The sequence below is a fragment of the Megalobrama amblycephala genome, linkage group LG1 (assembly GCF_018812025.1).
Source record: "Megalobrama amblycephala isolate DHTTF-2021 linkage group LG1, ASM1881202v1, whole genome shotgun sequence".
Taxonomy (NCBI): Eukaryota; Metazoa; Chordata; class Actinopteri; order Cypriniformes; family Xenocyprididae; genus Megalobrama; species Megalobrama amblycephala.
Genome location: NC_063044.1, coordinates 67,682,760 through 67,705,907, shown reverse-complemented (window position 1 = coordinate 67,705,907; position 23,148 = coordinate 67,682,760). Strand labels below are relative to the sequence as shown.

The window sequence follows — 23,148 nt, the reverse complement described above, 5'->3', positions numbered from 1 at the left end:
ATTTATATATTATGTTGCTCACGCAAGTGACAAAACATTTAAACGTAAGCTTTATGTTAAAATCAAAAACGTTTTTTTTTTAAAAAAACTTAAAATAGACAAAAACAGGCGACTCTCGTCTTTTCTTTCCTTTTAAATCTTTTTAAAATCCCTCAGATCATAAAGAACTGTTTTTCCACCTTCACGAAGAGATGAGTGCTATTGTTTATGTCTCCTTGTTCACCTAAATGCCTGGTAAGGTGTTATTTTCATTGCTTTACCCGAGGCAAAAAAGCCGTGTTTAAACTGTGTAACAGAGACTTTGAACTATATGAATCTGTGGTGAAATTACTATTTTTTTCGCGTCAATACATGTTTATTTTAATGCGAACAGTGCGCTGTCGTTTTAATTCAGCGCTGTGCAGCACAGCAAAAGTAGACACGGCGCGTAAATGATCGCTGCACTGCTGCAGACGCACCGCTCCTGGAACGCACTGCCGGACCGCATCCGCGTGCAGTGTGAAATCCGTTAATATGTGCACAGAAAAAAATGCGCACTGCAAACAGAGTATGTGTGAAACATGCGTTAGTGCGTGTGCGCCTTTATGCACAACTCGTTAACCACCTCCGAGGATAGTGGGGGTCGCGAGTCACTGACATCGTTATTTTGGGGGTCGTGGGCTGAAAAGTTTGGGAACCCCTGGGCTACAGCATGTACAAGCGCTAAATATTTTCTTTCCTCTCGGCGCTTCCAGTCCAGTGGGTGGCGGTAATACGTTTGTTTCCCAACCACAAACCTCAGAGGGGAAAAAAAAAGATTTGTTTTCAGCTTGGTCTCTGTGATATGTCCTGCTACTGGCTTAGTGAAAACTGTTATAAATGTGCTTTTAATTCATAAAAAAAGATTTTAAATTGGGTCAATAAATACCTGTAATATTCCCATCCTCAAAGTTTTCAGACGAGCAGGAATATCAGGAGGTGCAGCAACTCGTCTGAGAAGATGGTGTTTGTTAAAGAGGACACGAGTCAACCAGAACCCTGCAGAGTAATAAAACATCAGGAACAAGCAGGTTAGTGTGTACATCTTTAATTAGTATTGTAAGCTAAAAAAAGTTGTCCGTAGATCCTTCATTGTCTTTGAAATGTCTTAAATCGACGTTTCAAATGTGTTAAAATGCAATTTCGTTGTTAATTTCGCTCATGGCTTTTTGAAATCGTAAAACTGTTGAACTCACTGTTAAAGGGGTCATGGACTGCGTTGTTTTATAATGTTTCCTGGGGTGATGTTAGTATCCAAAATTGTCCTAATTTATAAATAAAAGGCTTTTTTCCTGCCCTGATTTTAGACCTCTGGGGGGTATTCCAGAAAGCAGGTTATGTGACATACCTGGGTATGTTTAAGAGTAAGTAAGCGGATAACCTCAACTTTCGGTTCCAAAAACGGAGGTAACTTTTAGGGTATGTAAGTAACCATAGCAACTTGCTCTCTGAACATAACCTGCTCCGGAGCAGGTTATGTTCAAGGGTTAGTTAGCTTAAGAGGAATTTAGATGTGTGTTATATTATCAATATGGTTATATTAATGTATCTAAATTTGTTATATAGTTACAGTTATATACACAATGTTATATTATACAATATATAAATGTTTATTCAATTCTAATATATGAATTTTATTGTCATAGCACACATGGATCTACTTCTTAATCTTTATAACAGGACATTTTCTATGCTATAATTTCTATAATAAAATACATATCATATATGTGATATTTTATTAAATAATTAGCATCAAACAAACAATATTAAGATTAAAAATTATTGCACAACCACCCAATAGGTGGTGATGTGCACCAAGTAGGTTATGTAAATCGCCATTAAACAAAAGAAGAAGAATGAAGTAGAATGGCGCGCTTTTTCTTAGCGTCTGTTTCCATGGTGAATCATCGATTCGTCGCTCTGTTGAGAATGTCTTGTGTGTTAACCGGGAACATACTCTGGGTTGGCTGAACTTATTCCCGGATGCATTTTTGGAACCAGCATACCTCGAGTAAGCAAGGTTTGGGTTAATCAACCGAGAGTTCAGGGTATATGTGACAGTAAGTTAACCCTGCTTTCTGGAATACACCCCTGGTTTGAACGCTCTGTTTTAAGTGGCGTGTTTGCTGTGAGACTTCAGTGTAAACGCCCACTGCTGTGATTGGCTTCCATCACTTTCCCGCCGGAACGCGCTCCCTCAGTTGGACTGAGTGGCAAAAGAACCTGCTGCATGACTGGATTTAATAGAGGAAACTGCGAAAACACGAGTAAAACAAACGATTACACTAAAGATTTGGCTCGAAAGTGTTTCTTACAACTTGTCAAATAAACCTATGGATATTGACATGCATAGAATACATAACGCAAATCTGCCTATGAATATTTTATATAACTTCAATATAGGTAGGTTTAAATCTGAGCACTTATATCAATGCTATGTCGTCATATTTTCCAGCCCTTAAAACTTGTCAGTGTTTATTTAAAAACACAAAATTCTGCAGAATATAAGATGGTCATATTTAATTGAGTTATCAAACACAATAACAACAATACAATATGATTTTACCCCAAAATCCAACAATTCGACACAAAATGATAACTGCAAATCCATGTTTCTCTGCTGGAGTACAGCTGTTTCTAACGGTCTGCGGTGACGTCATGTGAATACCCTCTATTACTCTCTCGTTTACCGCGTTTTTTTACTATTACAGCTCTCAAGGCATGCGTCTAAATCAGATCCTTAGTTCAGTAGTCAGGGCACTGATCAGGGAGTCGGCCACATTCATTTACACGGTATACTGATACATGACCTAGGAAGCGAGGGAGCATGTTGAGACGCAGGGATAGTTACCTAGATCTATGGCATTATATTTAGATTGTGACATGAAACCTTGCAGAGATAAATACTGTGTAGCCGATCACAGACATGTTCTTGAGCGCATTAAAGCAGTGATCTCGTCATTGCAACTCAATTTCTGTACACTAACAAATGCTTCATCTTCACTAACGGTGCAAACGCGATATAACTAAGATTTCTTGAATTAAACGGGAGTTTTGCATGCGTCAGTCACTGATAGCTTCAGCGCGCACTGCTCCAACATTTGCAAAGGGGGCTTTCTTTAATCGCTTTCTTTATAATTTAATCACAGTTAAGAATATTTTTATCCTACTAAGAGAAACAACAAGTTGTCATTTAGTCTCGAGATTGATTTACTGACACACAGACAAAGAACATCTGACTGTAGGGAGAGTGGGGTAAGATGAGCCAGTGGGTAAATTGACCCTCTCCCTGTATCTTGGCAACCTTACCATTTTATTGTCATGTGACCATATATTTTAGAACCACCCGTAATTTCTGCCAGACTGAAAAGGAGAAGCACATGGGAGGAGTGGAAGTTCCTTGTATACTTTAAAAACTGTTTATGGCTTGTCAAAGTAAAATTTTAACATATCAGATGTAATGGCTGTTTCATCAAAGCAAATTTGTCCAGGTCTAAAACTATTATGATTTATAAACATATAAAACCATGCAAGTCATTTAGCTATTCTGAATTGGTAAGCTAGCTAGCTTTTCCTAAAATGAGGCAAAGTGAGCCAAATGCTGTGGGGTAAATTGAGCCAGTGTTTTAACTTACCCCACCATAAGGCAATGAATTTAAGTTAAATCAGAAGTATAAACTGGTGTCATTTCAATGTAATATTATGCAACTGGTGTAGTTTATCTTTATTTTCGAGTTTATTTGATAGGAACTGTGTACAAGTACACCAGATCCTTCTCTGAAAGGATTAGAGAGAGAGAAGAGATTAGTCCATTTTTAAATAAATTTTCCTGATAATTTACTTACCCCTATGTCATCCAAGATGTTCATGTCTTTCTTTCGTCAGTTGAAAATAAATTAAGGTTTTTGATGAAAACATTCCAGGATTTTTCTCCTTATAGTGGACTTCAATGGCCTCCAGATGGCAGAAGGTCAAAATGACAGTTTCAGTGCAGCTTCAAAGAGATTTAAACAATACCAGACGAGGAATAAGAGTTTTATCCAGCGAAAAGATCGTTCATTTAAAAAAAAATGTAACTGTTTATGCTTTACAAATTATCGTCTTGCACTTGCTTCCACTTTCAGTATTCTCCAAAATGCTTACGATGTCCTACCCCTTTCCTATTATACTTACGGAACAATTGCAGCGCCAGTTTCGTTTTTTTCCATAAGTAGAATAGAGCGGAAGCACTTACAATGGTGATCATTTGTTTATATAAAGCATATACATTTACATTTATGAAAATGACTGATCTTTTCTATAGATAAGACCCTTATTCCTTGTGTTGTATCGTTTAAAGCTCTTTGAAGCTGCGCTGAAACTGTAATTTTGACCTTCAACCGTTTGGAGGACATTGAAGTCCATTTATAAGGAGAATAATCCTGGAGTGTTTTCATCAAAAACCTTCATTTCTTTTAGACTGATGAAAAGAAAGACATCTTGATGACATTGGGGTAAGTAAATTATCAGGAAATTTTTATTTAAAAGTTGATTAATCCTTTAAACATATATATCTTTCTACCTGTGGTCTCTAATGCATAGCATGGTTGACATTGCAGAAAAACTACCATGTCAAGAACCTTTTGACTAAAATGTTTATTAGTTTCAGTGACATTTATTCATTCTTATATAGTTTTTATTTAATTTTACTCAACAAACTCTGTTTAGTCTGTTTATGGAAAGGTTACATTTTTGATGTTCAACATATTGTTTCAGAAATGCAAACAATTAAAGATACTGAAATTTCAACTTCATTTGGTTGGTTTTATGTTGTTTAATTTGGCTTGTTTCAGAAATGCAAACAATTACAGATACTGAAATTTCAACTTCATTTGGTTGGTTTTATGTTGTTTAATTTAACTTTAATAAATATTTGTAAAATATTTTTGCAAAGAATATTTGTTAAAGGAAATTTCAGTATTAAATTAGTGTTTAAAATAGATATTTTATCTTTAAAATTTCACATGGGTTTGATTCAGATTCAGTTAGATGATCAGTTTACACCTACTCACAGAGAAACACTTTTTTTTAAGAAGCCATATTTTTGAACCCTTTGACATAGATATATTCTGATCAATTAAAATGATACGAAACATCCTGAAATTATTTTGAATACTTCCATTGTACTTCTGCCTCATTTTCCCTTATCTTAAGGACCTCATAAGAAAAAAAAAAAAAGGAAAAAAAAAAGGCTCATCTTACCCCACTCTCCCCTACATGAATCATTAATATCAGATCAGGCATTAGAATTAACACAGTTAATTATATGTTTTTGCATTACTGTCGAGTCCAGGCACTGCACCTTATTTTGTAATCCTCATTAGCATGTTTATTGCTTGGTAGCTCAATCTGGTTTAGCACAACATAGTCCTATGTTACTTAGGCTACCTATTCTATTGCACGTCATGTATGAATTGGTGGGTGGGGCTAAACGGGCAGTGAAAATTTGATTTCTCATCACTCCTTTTAAAGGCACAATATGTAGGATTTTTGGCTTAAAATATTCAAAAAATTCACTAGAACAGTGTTATATATTTTGTTGACTTATGTATTATCCTAAATGTTTCCAAGAATTTTAAATGTAGAGAAATAAGCAATTTTTAACCAGGACACAAAGTGTGTCTGTGCGTTGCCTATTAGTGACATCACCAAAAATCTGCATTTTTGGTGAGTATACCCTGGTAAAATTTGTAAAATAAAAGTTATTTGGGGTCAATTCAACCTGCGGACATGAAAAACAACCCGCGGCAACAGTGTAGCAACACTGCGCATTACCCTCAATTTCCAGTTTTATTTTGTAAAAACCATGGAATAGACTATATATATCACATATATCACATATATATCACGATAATGAATATGCACAATATTGTTATCGTGGGCATTTCGAAATACCGTAAATAATAATTTATTACCAATTATTAAAATTTTTATAATGCATTTAAGAATACTTTCCCCTCAATCGTATAAAATGCACAACACCGCTGTATTCTGCGTCAAAAGAACACGCGCTCAGATGTAAACAGGCCCAACGTGCACGAGAAGCACATGGCGGAACGAGTGAAGGAGACGAGCTGAAAGAAAGTGCGCATTCACTCTCTGACAGCAGAGTGCAACGGTTACCCCAGAAACCCCATAAATAAAGCAAAGCAACTGCACTGGTGAAGTTTTTAAAATGCCTAAAACATATATTTTAATCAGGACTACAACATGCCCTAATGATTAGAAATGTTCTGATTATTTGTTATTGTTCTGTAACACTTTGAGAGATACGGCTTCATTAGTTAACATGTTAATTCATTATTACCAAACTGACAATGAAAAATACTTAAAGCATTAATTATTCTTAAAGTTAATTTCTTAGTTACTGTTTAATAACATTACTAAAATCAGAATAACTTATTTAATGGACCTGGGATAAAACTAACAATGATCAGCTGTGTTTCCTAACTCACATTAACAAAAAATAACACTTTCTGTAACAAATGTAGCTGTTGCTCAATCTTAGTTAATGCATTAAATAATTAGACCTTATTGTAAAGTGTTATCTGTTGTTCTTTATAGCCTAATTCTTTTGCACTTTAACCCTTAAATGCATACCTCGGGTCTTTAGTGACCCGGGACGACATTCACTACCCTCCTCCTCATTCATGTTTTAAAGTTAGACATCAACCTTCTTGGTATTCCTCAATCAATTCATTATAAAGAATATAACAAGAAAAAAAATCATAAAATTATAAAAGAATGCCTATTTTTGTATTAATTTTTTGTAAAGATTGTATAGGGTTGCAAATGACCCGAGGTGTGTATGAGTGTACGTATATTTTTTTCTGCACAACAATAATTGAATCTTAGATGATGGAATAAGTGCAATTCACCTTCATTCCACAAGGTGGCAATGTCTGATACACAATGCTGAAGTGACGACTCATTCAGACAGAAAACAAAATAATAAGAAAAACATGAAATGGCTCAGCGATTTACTGCAGAGCAAGTACTGAACGCAATCAAATATGACTAACTGTTACTGGATGAATCTGTTGAAGCTGTTAGCGATAGAAATATTGATTTTGAAGATCTTGAAAATTATATAGTTTTGAGAATACTTTTGAGATCGTGAATGGGCTCATATTCGTGACCTCAAACATAAAACTAGCCCATTATTTGTTGAATTTACTGGAAAATGAGCTCTGACGAGGACAGTGAAGATGGCATAAAACATCTGCTCAAACTGAGCCCTTTCAAGCTCCAAAAGGTAACAAAATATGCTTTATTTTATTCTTCTGTAATTGTTACTCTAATATCAGAGGAGTTTTATATTATCACGACAGGTAGAGATTCTTCCGTGTTAGATATAGATCCGGGTCGATAAAGACCCGAATATGTAAGAATGATTGGCGAAACAGTCATGCATTTAAGGGTTAATCTGTTTGAAAATGTTACTTTATATATTTTTTTGTGTATTATATTAGTGTATTTAAACATTCAGAGTTATTTTTGGTACAAAAAGAGTTCCTAAAGTTATACTATGACAGCACTTTTTTTTGCAACTTATTTCAATATCTTGAATACCGTATACCGTGATAAAAGCTTCAGCAATTAATCGCAACATGAAAATTTGATACCGTCACATGCCTACCAAGGGAACACCAAAGACGGTTTAACATATTGCATGTTTTATTAGACAAGGGAGCTTCTGTTTGGGTACATTTATAGAGGGAAAACTAATTTTATATAATAGGGCTGGGACAATACTAGGGATGGGTATTTTTCCAAAATATTGTATTCGAATATTTGTGCTCGTAAAAACGAATATTTGATTATTTGAATGATGTTAAACGAAAAGGACATTATTTTTTTTTTTTTAATTCATCAAGATTTGTAACCATATCTGAACAATCTCACGATTAGGCAATATACACAACAAGCTTACATTATTTTTCTTTTAGTTCAAAGCATTAAACTACGGAAGCCCTAAACGGCCATGGATTATTATTTTTTTCTATCTTGTTTTCTCGTGATCTCAAGATAACAAAAGTTGTTTTCTCGTGATCACGTCTTATTTTTCTCGCGATCTCGAGATAACAAAAGTTGTTTTCTCATGATCACAATTTAATTTTCTTGTGATCTCGAGATAACAAAAGTTGTTTTGCCGTGATCAAGTTCTTTTTACAATGATTGATTCTGAAACGCAGTGTACCCGGATTCTACTGTTGCTATAGTAACGAACACAACTTTGACATGCATCTGATCGACGGATAAATCATGCGCTCTTATATCTTGCAGATATTTCAACTAAATGTTTACTTCACTTAATAATAAAGTTTACAATAAATAAATACATTTAAGATAATCAATCACTGTTCAATAAATGTGCGCCTAATATATTGTTTGTGTAATTAACATAATATTCAACAGAGCATCTCAAGCGCAGGCAGAGTGCCTTCAGAAAGATGCCAGATTATTCTATAATTCTAAAACCTTTTAGATTAAACCAACTTTATTTTCCATACTCATTTAAAAAATACATATATTACATAATGTGTTCGTTATTTTTATTCGTCATGTAGGATAGACTGTGATATCATGTGCGTTAAGCCCCGGGTATACTTCGGCCGTCCGCGTTCGTGCACCGTCCGCATGATGTAATTTTCGTCATGCGGAGGGCTCACGGCCGGCCGCACACCCTGGCTGCATGCAGGCCAAATTTCAAGACCGCGGGGACAGTCCACGTGCAACAGCGCATGCGCGAGCAGTATAGAAGAGTCCACTAGGTGGCAATATGCACAGTATTGAGCACAGTGTTCAGCCGTCAAAGAAGAGTGTGAAAAGACCGGTTTAAAAACAACACACTTGAAAAAAGAGAAAAACACGACAATGGACAGCGAACTTGACCAGCGTTTGTGCGAAGAGATTAGAAAGTAACCACATTTGTACAATTCATGTTTAAATACAAAGTACAGAGACGTGTTTATGGAGGGGGATAAGTAAAATATGGGAAAGGATGCACTTCTTTTCTTCTCCGATCATGCCCAGTGAATGTCACATTGATGACACGACTCAGTGCTGCTCTCCGATGTCAGGTAGAGCATAGAAAAAAGCTGTACTGTGCATGTGACGAACACGTTCATCCGCGTGCATCCGTGGTGTAGTATACTTTGAAAGACGCGCGGACGTGACTGCGCGCATGACGCGTCCGGGCGTGGAAAGTGAAGTATACCCGGGGCTTTAAACTGTCTTCCTCCTATCTTCCATTAAAAAGAGGTGCAATACTCTAGATTTCCAAAAAACAAAACAAAAAAAACTTTAATCCAGTTGATATAGGCTAAAACAATCTTGGGATGCTGTTTGAGAAGCATGTTTATGTGTATGTGTTGTTTCCTACAAAGAAATGTAGAAAATACAAGGTTTTCACTATCACTGAATTAAATGACAAAGGCTATAAATCACATTTCTTATCAATATACATTGAGTGACATATTTAGGTAAACAAAAACTGAAAATATGATGATTAAAATAGCGTCTTAAAGATACACAATAAGGTTCAAACAGAATACTATGCAGTGTCATCAAAATTAGTATTAATAAACAATAAGTTTAGTATCACACAACCTATTGCGGTCGTGAAACTGTGGTGAGGCAACTAGTCAGAACGATAGCAGATACACTTTCAAGCAAAATAATTATAATCAGTCATTTAACAGTTAAAGGTGCCATTGAATGATTTTTTTAAAAGATGTAATATAAGTCTAAGGTGTCCCCTGAATGTGTCTGTGAAGTTTCAGCTCAAAATACCCCATAGATTTTTTTTTTTATATATATTTTTAACTGCCTATTTTGGGGCATCATTAAATATGAGCCAATTTACGCTGCGGCCCCTTTAAATGCTCATGCTCCCCACCCACGGAGCTCGCGCTTGCCTTAAACAGCATAAACAAAGTTCACACAGCTAATATAACCCTCAAAATGGATCTTTACAAAGTGTTCGTCATGCAACATGTCTAATCGTGCAAGTATTGTATTTATTTGGATGTTAAAATTTGATTCTGAATGAGTTTGAGGCTGTGCTCTGTGGCTAACGGCTAATGCTGCACAGCTGGAGAGATTTATAAAGAATGAAGTTGTCTTTAATCATTATACAGACTGCAAGTGTTTAATAATGAAAATAACGGCAGTCTTGTCTCCATGAATACAGTAAGAAACGATGGTAACTTTAATCACATTTAACAGTACCAAAGACTATAGAATAACACTTAAAGGGACTTTGACAGTACATTAGCAACATGCTAACAAAACATTTAGAAAGACAATTTACAAATATCACTAAAAATATCATGATATCATGGATCATGTCAGTTATTATTACTCCATCTGCCATTTTCGCTATTGTCCTTGCTTGCTTACCTAGTCTGATGATTCAGCTGTGCACATCCAGACGTTCTGCCCTTGTGTAATGCCTCGATCATGGGCTGGCATATGCAAATTTTGGGGGCGTTTACCCCGACTGTTACGTAACAGTCGGTGTTATGTTGAGATTCGCCTGTTCTTCGGAGGTCGTTTAAACAAATGAGATTTATATAAGAAGGAGGAAACAATGGAGTTTGAGACTCACTGTATGTCATTTCCATGTACTGAACTCTTGTTATTCAATTTTCAATTCAATGGCACCTTTAAGTTAATCACTTAACACACACAATACTGCACAAAATAAAGCAATCACGAAAACTCTCTCTGTTCGAAACTCGTACAATCTGAGCCAATATGAACTAACACAGTAAAGTGGACATTTACAGCACATCATCAGTTATATTTAGTAATATACTGCCACCTGTTGGCACATTTGTGTAATTTAGAGCAGAGATTGTCGTTATCATGACAAAACAGCTTTTGTTATCTCGAGATCACAAGAAAATAAGTCGTGATCACGAGAAAACAAGATAAAATAATAATCCATGGCCGTTTAGGGCTTCCGTATTAAACAATATATGCAAAAAAAAAAAGAAAAAGGAAATAACACATTTCACTGCATTTACACCCAGCTAACCAACATAGGAAAATTAGAATAGTATTTATATTTTTCGAATATTAATTATAGATTGAATATTTGACTATTTGTGCATACCCCTATTTTCCAACGTAATGCGATTCTCTCCCGAATTGATTCTGAGCATAGTTTTTAACAGCAGATGGCACTGCATACTTTAGAAACGCTCGTACTCTGCTTACAAACATGAAAGGCAAAAACAATAGATTCAAACGATGCATCATATATGGTATATAGACATTCTTAACCCATTTAATCCCACGGACACTATTGTGACCACAAAATTTTTCTCACATATTTTGATGTGGTATTAAAAAGCAACTCTTATTATAAAGCACATGTTCATTTATAATGCAAATTTAAGATGTCTGCATGAGTTCTGGGCAGGTCTAACATGATTGTGTAGTTTAATCATGTGACCACACATATTTATTTCCTGGTACTGCCATCTTAACACGAATATGACGTTAAAGCTCAGAAATGACTGTTAAGTTTTCGAAGTAAATTTTTGAATAGCTCATAATTTTTTTGCACGCATCATCAGGAATGGGTTATCTATACATACATGTTGAAATTATATTAAAGGTCCCATTTTTCCTGGTTTTTTGAAGCTTTGATTGTGTTTATAGTGTGCAATATAACGTGCTCATGTTTCGCGTGTAAAAAAAACACAGTATTTTTCACATAATTTACTTATCTGTATACCGCTGTTTCCACTGTCATAAAAACGGGCTGATGACTTCCTTGTTCTATGAAGTCCCTCCTTCAGAAATACGTAACGAGTTCTGATTGTGCCAGCGGTTCCTGTGTTGTGATTCGACAGCAGCTTAGCGTACCCAGAGCCATAGAGAGAGCGCACCTTGCCCAGAAAGGTCACGCCTCTTACCATAACGTGTGTTGCACAAGTGCACATAGTTTTACATGTGGATTATAATTAACCAAGTTAAACATAAATTGTAACCATTGATCTCTAAGTACAGTGTCCCTGGGAAGGCCAAACAAAGGTGATTGGACTGCGGGATGAAAATAACAGCGTTTCGACGACATGGCGACAAACACACTCTACAAACGCAACTCTTGCTCTTCTCCGTGGGAGCGCAACAAGACCACGCCCCCTTTTTTTGTGTATTCCTGTGGGAGGAGGTTAGTCAAAAAACTGTTTTAGTGACGTCATTAAAGAAGGAAGTAGAGGGATGTAGTCCAAACTGGCCGTTCGATGTAGGCGACTTCTGTTAAATAAAATATCTCGCTTGGCATTGAACTTTGAGCTTTAAAATTTTACAGATTTTATTTATACTCTAACAACAAAATTACACACTAACTAAAGTTTGAAACATGGGATCACGAAGAACAGGACCTTTAATACATGGTTTATTCTGTTGTCAGACTGCAGATAAATGAAGACAGTCACAACAATTCTTTGTTAATAGAATAAAACACTAATTTAATTTATTTAACCCAATCTTTAAAATAATTGCTGGAGGTTTGTCATTTTGTAAATGCATTGACACCATAGACCTAGACTCCCTGTGTTCTACCACTGGTCACTTTTGTTACCGGACAAAAAACCCAATTTTTCATGGACTTTTCAATATTTTTTTTTGCATAATTGACATTGATTTGTTTAATATCCTTACAAATACCATACAAATTCATATATGTCATCTCTGGGAAAAATTTGGCATTAAACAGGTTAAAAGATAAGTTCATTTTTAAATGAAAATTAGCTCAAGATTTACTCAAACTCAAGCCATCCTAAATTAATACGTAACCAGTATTTATGATTAGCTTCTAATTCGAGAAACTCTCAAATCTTAATTGAACAATCATTTGAAATAGGATTCATAATGCAATTAAAAGTCTAGTGTGACTGCCCTTAATTTAAATTTGATATCAATCTAAAAGTTGATATAAAAATAATGGCACTATTGTGTTATTTTTTTTTTAATGCAAGTACTATGTTAGATAATTGTGTCATTGATTAAATGTTTAATAGTTCTCTCTACAGAAACATAGGATTTGTGACTGTAATGTTTTAAAAATAATAATTAGAAGATCAATGTACCTCATGAAAAGTTTCAAGGTTTTTCAAAAAAAGTTTTTTTTTTATGTCTATTCACTTCATATTTTTGTCTTTGAATTATTTTGATGCACTAAAATTGAAATGACTAATTTTTTCTCTGATTTTAGACCTGATGGAAGAGAGCGAGGAGAGTGAAGAACTGAGTGAAGTGGAACAGGAACATCATGACAAATCTAGAGAAAAACTTTTGAGTCGCTCAAAGACTAAAAAGACAATTTTAAAGAAAAGAAAAGCCAATAAATCTACAACCTGCACTCAGTGTGGAAAGAGTTTCACAAACAAACATAATCTTGAGCTTCACATGAGGATCCACACTGGAGAGAGGCCATTCACATGTGATCAGTGTGGAAAGAGTTTCACACAATCATCAACCCTTAAGCTTCATATGAGAATCCACACAGGTGAGAAGCAGTTCAAATGTGATCAGTGTGGGAAGAGATTTCTACAAAAAACAACACTTAACGTACACATGAAGATCCACACTGGAGAAAAGCCATTCAAATGTGATCAGTGTGGGAAGAGATTTCTACAAAAAACACATCTTAACGTACACATGAAGGTCCACACTGGAGTGAAGCCGCATGCATGCGATCAATGTGGGAAGAGTTTCTCATGCAAACATAGTCTTGAGTGTCACATGACGATCCACACTGGAGAGAAACAGTTCGCATGTGATCAGTGCGGGAAGAGTTTTCCATACAAAGAAAGTCTTGAGCGTCACGTGCGAGTTCATTCTGGAGAAAAGCCCTTCATGTGTGTTCAATGTGAAAAGAGATTCTCAATCAAACCAAATCTTGAGCGTCACATGAGAGTCCACACTGGAGAGAAGCCGTTCACATGTAATCAGTGCGGGAAGAGCTTCACAAAAAAAGAATATCTTATGGGGCACATGAATATCCACACTGGAGAAAAGCCATACACGTGTGATCAGTGTGGGAAGAGTTTCACACAATCAGCATACCTTAAAGGCCACATGAGAATCCACACGAGAGAAAAGCCGTTCACATGTGATCAGTGTGGAAAGAGTTTCCCACAAAAACCAAATCTTAAGGTTCACATGAGAGTTCACACTGGAGAGAAGCCGTTCAAATGTGATCACTGCGGCAAAACATTTAGTAGTGCATCAACCCTGAAGACACACCTGGTAGTTCATACAAAGGAGAAGCCACATTCATGTTCTGTGTGTGGAAAGAGTTTTTCACTGCTGCAAAGTTTACATGTACATCAGAAAATACATACTGGTGTGAGAGAGTTCATGTGCTTTGAGTGTGAGAAGACTTTTATTACAGCAGATGGTTTAAAACTGCACCAGAGAATTCACACTGGAGAAAAACCTTACAAGTGTTCACACTGTGACAAGAGATTCAGTCGGCCAGCAAATCTGAAAGCACATGAGAGGATCCACAGCGGAGAGAAGCCATTCACATGTGATCAGTGTGGAAAGAGTTTCCCATTCAAACCAAATCTTCAGCTTCACATGAGGGTTCATACTGGAGAGAAGCCGTTTAAATGTGATCAATGCGGTAAACATTTTTCTAGTCCATCAAATCTGAAGACTCACCTTAGAGTTCATACAAAGGAGAAGCCACATTCATGTTCTGTGTGTGGAAAGAGTTTTTCACAGCTGGAACATTTACATACACATGAGAAAATACACACTGGTGTGAGAGAGTTCATTTGCTTTGAGTGTGAGAAGACTTTTATTTCAGCAAACTGTTTAAAACAGCACCAGAGAATTCACACTGGAGAAAAACTTTACAAGTGTTCACACTGTGACAAGAGATTCAGTCAGTCAGGAACACTGAAAGCACATGAGATGATCCACAGTGAACAAAAGCCACACACGTGTGATCAGTGTGGAAAACGTTTCTCTATTAAAAGTAACCTGAAGATACACATGAAGATCCATGCAGTGGAGAAACCACATCACTGCAGTCTGAGATCAAGGTAAGCAGTTCATCTTCATGTGCTGAACAGCAAAATCTCTTTTGTGTAATTTAATTTCCTAACAGCCACTGTGACCAACAGGACGTTTTTACACTAACATGAATGTGAATTCAGTCCAATTTTCATGTGAGATTTGTGTTTAGTCCAATGCAAATAAATGGCAGTAAATGCAAACTCAATATCTGACAGTAGGATAATAGAACAATAGGATACCAAAAGTTCTGAGTATCGGCCGATACCGATACCAATCAGATACCAGCACAGTAATCAATATAGAATTTCTATACCTCTGTGTGTTGAACTGAAAATCAATCTTTTAAGTGTTAAACACTATCTACTAAATATAGACAACTTTGTTATAAAGAAAAAAAAAATGGAAAAATATATAATCATAATCAATGACAAAAACACTATTATAGGTTTAGTGGATATTATAAAGTTAGTCTAGAAAATTCATGAGTGCACAATTTTATAAAATCTAAACATTTAGTGGAAAAAAAACATTTAGTAGTAGTGTAGCATTAGGTAAAATGTTACCACATTGCTCTTTGATTTGCTGTAAAATACATTAATGAAAAACAAGTAAATATTTATATATAAGTAGGGCTGGGCGTTATATCGCATGCGATTGCCACGCGCATTTCGTCAGTAAAGCCGGTTCCCTGATTACAGCGAAATCGCCATCACCTGCTTTCAAATGGAGCGCCATTTAATAGACAGAGCCGTAGTTCACTGACAAGCCACACAATATCGCGTTCTTTATTGCAGATGAATCGCCTTCGATAATGAACGTGATATTGCGTAGCTTGTCAGTGATCTACGGCTCTGTCTATTAAATGCCGCTCCATTTGAAAGCAGGTGATGGCGATTTAGCGGTAATCAGGGAACCGGCTTTACTGACGAAATGCGCGTGACAATCGCATGCGATATATCGCCCGGCCCTATATATAAGTATGCTATAAAATTTAAATCCATTCCTATTTAATCTATAGCACAGCTTTTCAGTGAGGCAGCAACAAATGATAGGAAATAGATAGGACAGAACAAGGAATGCTATTAATAATCTTTCATTGCGCAAAAATATTATAAAATAAAAGGCTGCAATACAAAGCTGCACAGAGCATTCATGCACATCCTGTGCACAGAATGCCTGAAGCAACATGAAGTCACAGCTCTTCGCATCAAAAAGCACAAAGGGACAAGATATTAATGCATAGTTTATTATATACAGGGAGTGCAGAATTATTAGGCAAGTTGATTTTCTGATCATATTTTTTTCCCAAGCACATTTTACCAATTCCAATCCACATCAATCTTAATAACTACTATTAATATTGTTTTTAATCATTTATAAGTGATATATAATTGTTCATGAAGGCTGGAAATGAAAAATGCCTTATATTCAGGTGTGCAGAATTATTAGGCAAGTTTTCTTTTACAGGCAAAATGAGCCAAAAAAGAGATTTAACTCAGACTGAAAAGTCAAAAATTATTAAATACTCATGAGAAGGACGCAACACTAATGCAATACTAGAAATTGCAAAGTTAAAGCATGACCAAGGGACAGCAAAATGCTCATTGGGTCAGCGGGGTCAGACAAAAACAGGTGGAAAAGAAAAGACACGTTAACTGCAAAATAATTAAGAATTATGTGTGAAACCATCAGGAACCCTTTAGTCTCCAGCGCCACCATTTTCCAGAACTGCAACCTACCTGGAGTCTCCAGAAGTGCAAGGTCTCAGGATCTCAGAGACTTAGGTTAGCTAAAGAATCCTAAAAAATGACCCGCACTTGATAAGAATCACAAGCTGAAGTGTTATAAAATACATGAAGACTGGGTTTTTATAGGCCTTATAAACAGACAGCTTGAGAGTGACTCCTGAAGGACCAGCACCACATCCTCTTGTACCACTGTTTGAAGAATTTATCTTCCAGAATCTGGCAGTAAGTTTTGGAAGATCATTTTTAGTCCATCTCTGCAAGACAGACATTTCAGGATAAGAGATGGACTAAAAGTGAACTCAAACACCTTACTGCCAGATTCTGGATAAATTCTTCAAACAGTGGTACAAGAGGATGTGGTGCTGGTCCATCAGGAGTCACTCTCAAGCTGTCTGTCTATAAGCCCTATTAAAACCCAGTCTTCATGTATTTTATAACACTTCAGCTTGTGATTCTTATCAAGTGCAGGTCATTTTTTAGGATTCTTTAGCTAACCTAAGTCTCTGAGATCCTGACACCTTGCACTTCTGGAGACTCCAGGTAGGTTGCAGCTCTGGAAAATGGTGGCGCTGGAGACTAAAGGGTTCCTGATGGTTTCACACTTAATTCTTCACCTTAATTCTTAATTATTTTGCAGTTAACATGTGTCTTTTCTTTTCCACCTGTTTTTGTCTGACCCCGCTGACCCAATGAGCATTTTGCTGTCCCTTGGTCATGCTTTAACTTTGCAATTTCTAGTATTGCATTAGTATTGCGTCCTTCTCATGAGTATTTAATAATTTTTGACTTTTCAGTCTGAGTTAAATCTCTTTTTTGGCTCATTTTGCCTGTAAAAGAAAACTTGCCTAATAATTCTGCACACCTGAATATAAGGCATTTTTCATTTCCAGCCTTCATGAACAATTATATATCACTTATAAATGATTAAAAACAATATTAATAGTAGTTATTAAGATTGATGTGGATTGGAATTGGTAAAATGTGCTTGGGAAAAAAATATGATCAGAAAATCAACTTGCCTAATAATTCTGCACTCCCTATATTTGCAACAGTTTGAGCCTTTACTTTTAACAGTTTTTAATTTTCAATTACTGTGTGCGTGAAGAACAATTCATAGTGCTTTCTAAGTTTCTACTTCAGTGTTATGATTTTACAGACAGCCAGAAGAAAGTAACATGTTTTAGAAACAGCAATAAACTCAGACCTTTAATAAACATAGACCTTTATTCATAGATCAAGTAAATTAATAGGAACATTGAATTATCTTGGTAAAAATTTTATTTAAAGTTTTCGTGTTGACAAGTCACATACTCACCCAGTCACATACTCACTGGCTAACAGAAACTGCTGATGTCCTACATTCAGAATCACGTCCAGAAGAAGAACAATTTCCTGTCCAAACAAGATTTTGTAAGGTAAAAACCCTGTACTGGCATGGACACTACTTCGATACGCCATCATAACATATGTCAATAAACAGTCCCAGTTGGTTTGATTCTCATTAACAAACAGACTAAAATTGCGGTTAAATCGCTCCACTAAACCATTAGATTGTGGGTGATATGGGGGAGCTATGCGTCTCAATTATATCCAACAATTGGCACAATTCTTTAAACAGGGCAGACTCAATTGCGCCCCTGATCGAATCTCAAGGTGTCTGGCTGACATCTCGACATGGATGAAAGGACATCATCTGTAGCTCAACCTGGCAAAGACAGAGCTTCTCGCTTCTCTGCCAATCTGACTCTAAATCATGATTTCAGCATCCAGCTAGGTACATCCTCAATTGCCCCATCAAATTCGGGCAAAAAATCTTGGAGTAATCCTTGATGAATAACTGACCTTCAAAGACCACATTGCAAAGACAGCTCGGTCATGCAGATTTGCACTACACAACATCAGGAAAATCAGGCCCTTTCTAACAGAACATGCAACACAACTTCTCGTCCAGGCCCTGGTCATTTCTAGGCTTGACTACTGCAATGCTCTTCTGGCTGGACTGCCATCATGCACAATCAAGCCTCTACAAATGATTCAGAATGCTGCAGTATGTCTTGTCTTTAACAAGCCCAAAAGAGCCCACATCATGCCTCTCTTCATCTCTCTGCACTGGGTACCACTTGCTGCTCACATCAAATTCAAGACGCTTGCTTACAGATCTGCCAAAGGCTCAGTACCCTCCTACTTCCATTCACTCTTACGAGTCTACACTCCTACCAGAAGCCTATGCTCATTAAAGGAGCGAAGGCTTGTGGTCTCATCACTGAGAGGCTATACCTATCCTTTCACTTATTTTAATCCTTCTCTATTGTAGTTCATGATACTCTGAGCACTGCCTGAAACTTGTGAGCGCTTCTTGTGTCTATTCGTCATGACAACTCGCTTGTTGTATCCCTCACTTGTAAGTCGCTTTGGATGAAAGCGTCTGCCAAATGAATAAATGTAAATGTGATCAGAATGAATATTACGGGGAGTGCTAAAATGACACATCCACTCCTCAACCAGGACACAAGCAACTGTCTGTGCCTCCTGGTTGGAAAGGGAAAATGTCTCAGTCCATTTAGGAAAGAGATAACTTACAACAAGGATGTACCTATGCTGTTTAGATGACTCGGGTAAAGACCCCAAAATATCAAAGCCAAAATGTTCATGAGGAGGGGATGTAACTGAAGGATTCATTGGGGCACAGGGGGTTCTTCTATGCGTCTTTCGAGAATCACAATCTACACAATTGTCTTACATCTGCAAACCACCCTGGCCAATAAAAACGATTGCTTGCTTTCTCTTGCAATTTCTGAATTCCCAGGTGGCCTCCTGTTAGTGAGCTATAAGTTATGGGCTATGCGCAATACAAACTCTTTACCTAGCAAAAAATTCTTAAAGTACTTTGTGAAAGTCACCATCGCCAACAACTCTTTCTTTGTAGTTGCATACTTAGGCTCCTCATTAGTAAGGGCCCGACTAGCATAAGGTATGACACTCCAACCCACCCTCACTGTCACCCTCTATATTTTCTCTTGGAGCACAGCTTTATTAAATATATCAGCTTAAAATTAAAACATAGAAAAAGACATAAAACCACTTTTTTCTATTTCGGCTTGTAAATCCATTCTCTTTCGCACTCTTTTTAATCCTTCTCTCCCCAGTCTCTGAATACCCGGTGTTCCTCATTCAATTAGTGGTCAGGATGATATTCCAAACACCACACATCACAGTATAAAAAAAAAAAAAACAAGAATGAAAAAAATGTAAGTATCCATGTAGGCCTATAATAAAATGCCTATAAATATATAGTGCCATTGGTTACAATCAAACATTTATTTTAAACATTACCTAAAAACAGTAGGCTACAGCATGTACAAGCGCTAAGCATTTTTCTCTATATTAATATTTTCTTTCCTCTCTGCGCTTCCAGTCCAATGGGTGGTGGTAATTCACACAAGTTTGTTTGCCAACCACCATTAAACCTCAAAAGAAAAAAGATTTGTTTTCAGCTTGGTCTTTGGTAATATGTTCTGCCACTGGCTTAATGAAAACTGTTATAAATGTGCTTTGTTCATATAAAAGATTTTGAATTTGGTCAATAAATACCTGTAATTTCCATCCTCAAAGTTTTCCGACGAGCAGGAATATCTGGAGGTGCAGCAACTCATCGGAGAAGATGGTGTTTGTTAAAGAGGGGAATGAGGAGGCCACGAGTGAACCAGAACCCTGGAGAATAAAACATGAGGAACAAGCAGGTTGGTGTGTATTCTTGATTCATCTTTAATTAGTGTTTTGATACGATAAAGCAAACAAAGCTTTAGACACAGTGTGTCTGCCAATCCCTAAAGTAAAAATAAGACTTTAATTGTCATTAAAACATCTTAAATGATCACCAAAGCAGTCAGGGGAGTTAGTAGATTAACGCTGGTGGACTTGAACTTGAAAAATGTGTGTACTGACGTCCTTCTGTGGTTGAACAACATTCCTTCTGATGTTCATGTTTATTTGATGCTAAAAATGAACTAGTAGGAAGAGATGATCGGTTCACCAGCACTTGAACTGAGATGACACTGAGTCTCAAAACTGTATGTTTTGTTAAAATTTGAGACATTTCACATCAAAAGTAACCTGCTCTGTCTTGTCTGTCGAGGCGTTGTCAATGTCTTCTTTGCACTGTGATTGTATTTTTCACTACATAAGAGTAAGAGTGGTTTAGGGGACGGGTGTTTGAAAACAGTTAATTCTAACAATAAACTCAAAAACATACAGCAATAGCCGGGGCATTTACCTTATTCTGATTACTTGCCAAGAACAAGGAGAAGGATGCATTTCCCAACTTCCTTAATTATCATTATATTATACACCAACAAGCTCTATCTGTGAAAATGCTTAACATGAAAGAGATCATGGATGTGTCCATGAAAAATCTCCTGCTCGGTACATGCACGCTTATTTCAGAGACGGCTGTTTTGTGCGTATTTTGAGGAAGTTGACTTTGTGCTCTCTTCTCCAAACTTCAAAGCTTTTGGAAGGCGCGATTCACGTGAAGCAGGCTAGTTGTCATGGCAACTGAATAAACAAAAATCTCGCCTGGTCAAAAATGATTAGTCACATGCAAGTCAGAAACTACAGTATAATACAGAAACTAAAAGGTGAAGTTGGGACATTGATACATTTTATTGTCTTTTTATTAAAATTGTGTGGGATCTACCAGCATTGTTTTTGCGATCAACTGGTAGTTCGCGATCAACCTATTGGGCACCCCTGTTTTACATGTTTTATTACACAAGGGAGCTACTGTTTGGATACATTTATAGAGAGAAAACTAATGTTATATAGTAGGGTTGGGACAATGCATCTCGATTCACGCTACAAATAATCTAGAATAATTCTGATATTTTCCAATGTATCACAAATCTTTCCCGAATTGTTTCTGAGCATAGTTTTTAACAGTAGATGGCACTATGATATCATGTATCATGAACGGTTATCGCTCCTTCTGCCATTTTCACTATTGTCCTAGCTTGCTTCACGATACCTGCTTACCTTCTGATGTTTCAGCTGTGCAGCTCCATGACGTTAATACTGCCTAATGCCTTGAACATGGGCTGGTATATGCAACAGTTGGGGCATACATATTAATAACCCGTCACAGTCAGTGTTATGTTGAGATTCACTTGTTTTTCAGATGTTTTTTGCACAAAATAAAATTTACAAAAGAAGGAGGAAACAATGGTGTTTGAGACTCACTGTATCCCGTTTCCATGTATAGGGCAGTCGCGGTTAAGGAATTTCCCTTGCGGTATTTTTGAGTGGCTCAATAGCGCGATATGCGGTATTACCGCCATATATTTATATATTGAGGTCATATTCAATAACGAAACTAAATGGAGCATTAAAACAGGAAGTGAAGTAAAAAGAGAATGTCAAAATAAGGGTCTACAAAACAAAACATAAACCTGACAATAAGATCGTAGGGCTATTGTTGTATGTATAATAATTAGTTCCGATCCTCGAATCTCACTAAACAAGACACTTTCTGCTGATATTTCATGAGTATAAGCAGAACTAACTTTACTCTTCTCTGCGCGTTCTAGACGGGCTGTCAGTCAGTTCAATTACATTGTTGCACCACAAGGTGGCGGCAAGGGACTGTCTTTGAGTCTTTAAACCGTTCATTCAACTGCACGTTCAAAAACGCAGATTCATTCAAAGAGAGATGAAATGAAATAAGCTGTTGAAATAATTTTAACGTTGAGCGCCAATTTATAAGACTCAGCTGATCAGTAATGCTTCGATGCTGAGGCAGAGATTTCCCTATCCTTGGACACGACAACTTTTTTTTTCACGAATATGTCTCTCGGCCTGAAGGACAGACGCAGGTAATCGCTCGCGCTCAGTCGATCTCTCTTACATTCACTGTCTGTTTAGGCTTGTTAAATGTAAATCTATGGAGCCTCTGTACAAATCACCATGGCACACGTTATGCTATCATTATTAACCTATTTAATATTTAGTACACGTGTATGAAGTGTAAAACAAGAAGGACATAACCTTTCAAAAAATAGAAAACATGCAAATATCACGGTTGCTGTGGTTTTTACAGTCCTCTGCGGTTGGCTCATCAAAAGCGTGGTATTACGATATTGCGGTTATCACGACAGCCCTATCCATGTACAGAACTCTAATTATTTAACTATGCCAAGGTAAATTCAATTTTAAATTCTAGGGCACCTTTAAGTGAACTTCACAATGCAATTAAAAGTCTAGTGTGACTGCCCTCAATTTAAAGGTGCCATAGAATTGAAAA

General features: G+C 36.6%; 1 protein-coding gene across 12 annotated transcripts in view; it reads left to right on the top strand.

Moving 5' to 3' along the window:
• Positions 1-742: 742 nt before the first annotated feature.
• The window catches only part of LOC125246199 (gastrula zinc finger protein XlCGF57.1-like), a 46,791-nt gene continuing 24,385 nt past the window's right edge, over positions 743-23,148 (top strand). For 4 of the 12 annotated variants that reach the window (XM_048157140.1, XM_048157130.1, XM_048157135.1 and 1 more), the window contains exons 1-3: positions 744-1,049; positions 13,292-15,131; positions 20,466-20,593. In XM_048157140.1, the coding sequence (XP_048013097.1) occupies positions 980-1,049; positions 13,292-15,131; positions 20,466-20,593 (2,038 nt within the window). In that variant the 5' untranslated portion in view covers positions 744-979. Of the gene's footprint in view, positions 1,050-13,291; positions 15,132-18,194; positions 18,269-20,465; positions 20,598-23,148 lie in introns of those variants that run through there. The other 8 variants (XR_007179791.1, XR_007179794.1, XM_048157128.1 and 5 more) reach the window with 7 other exon arrangements.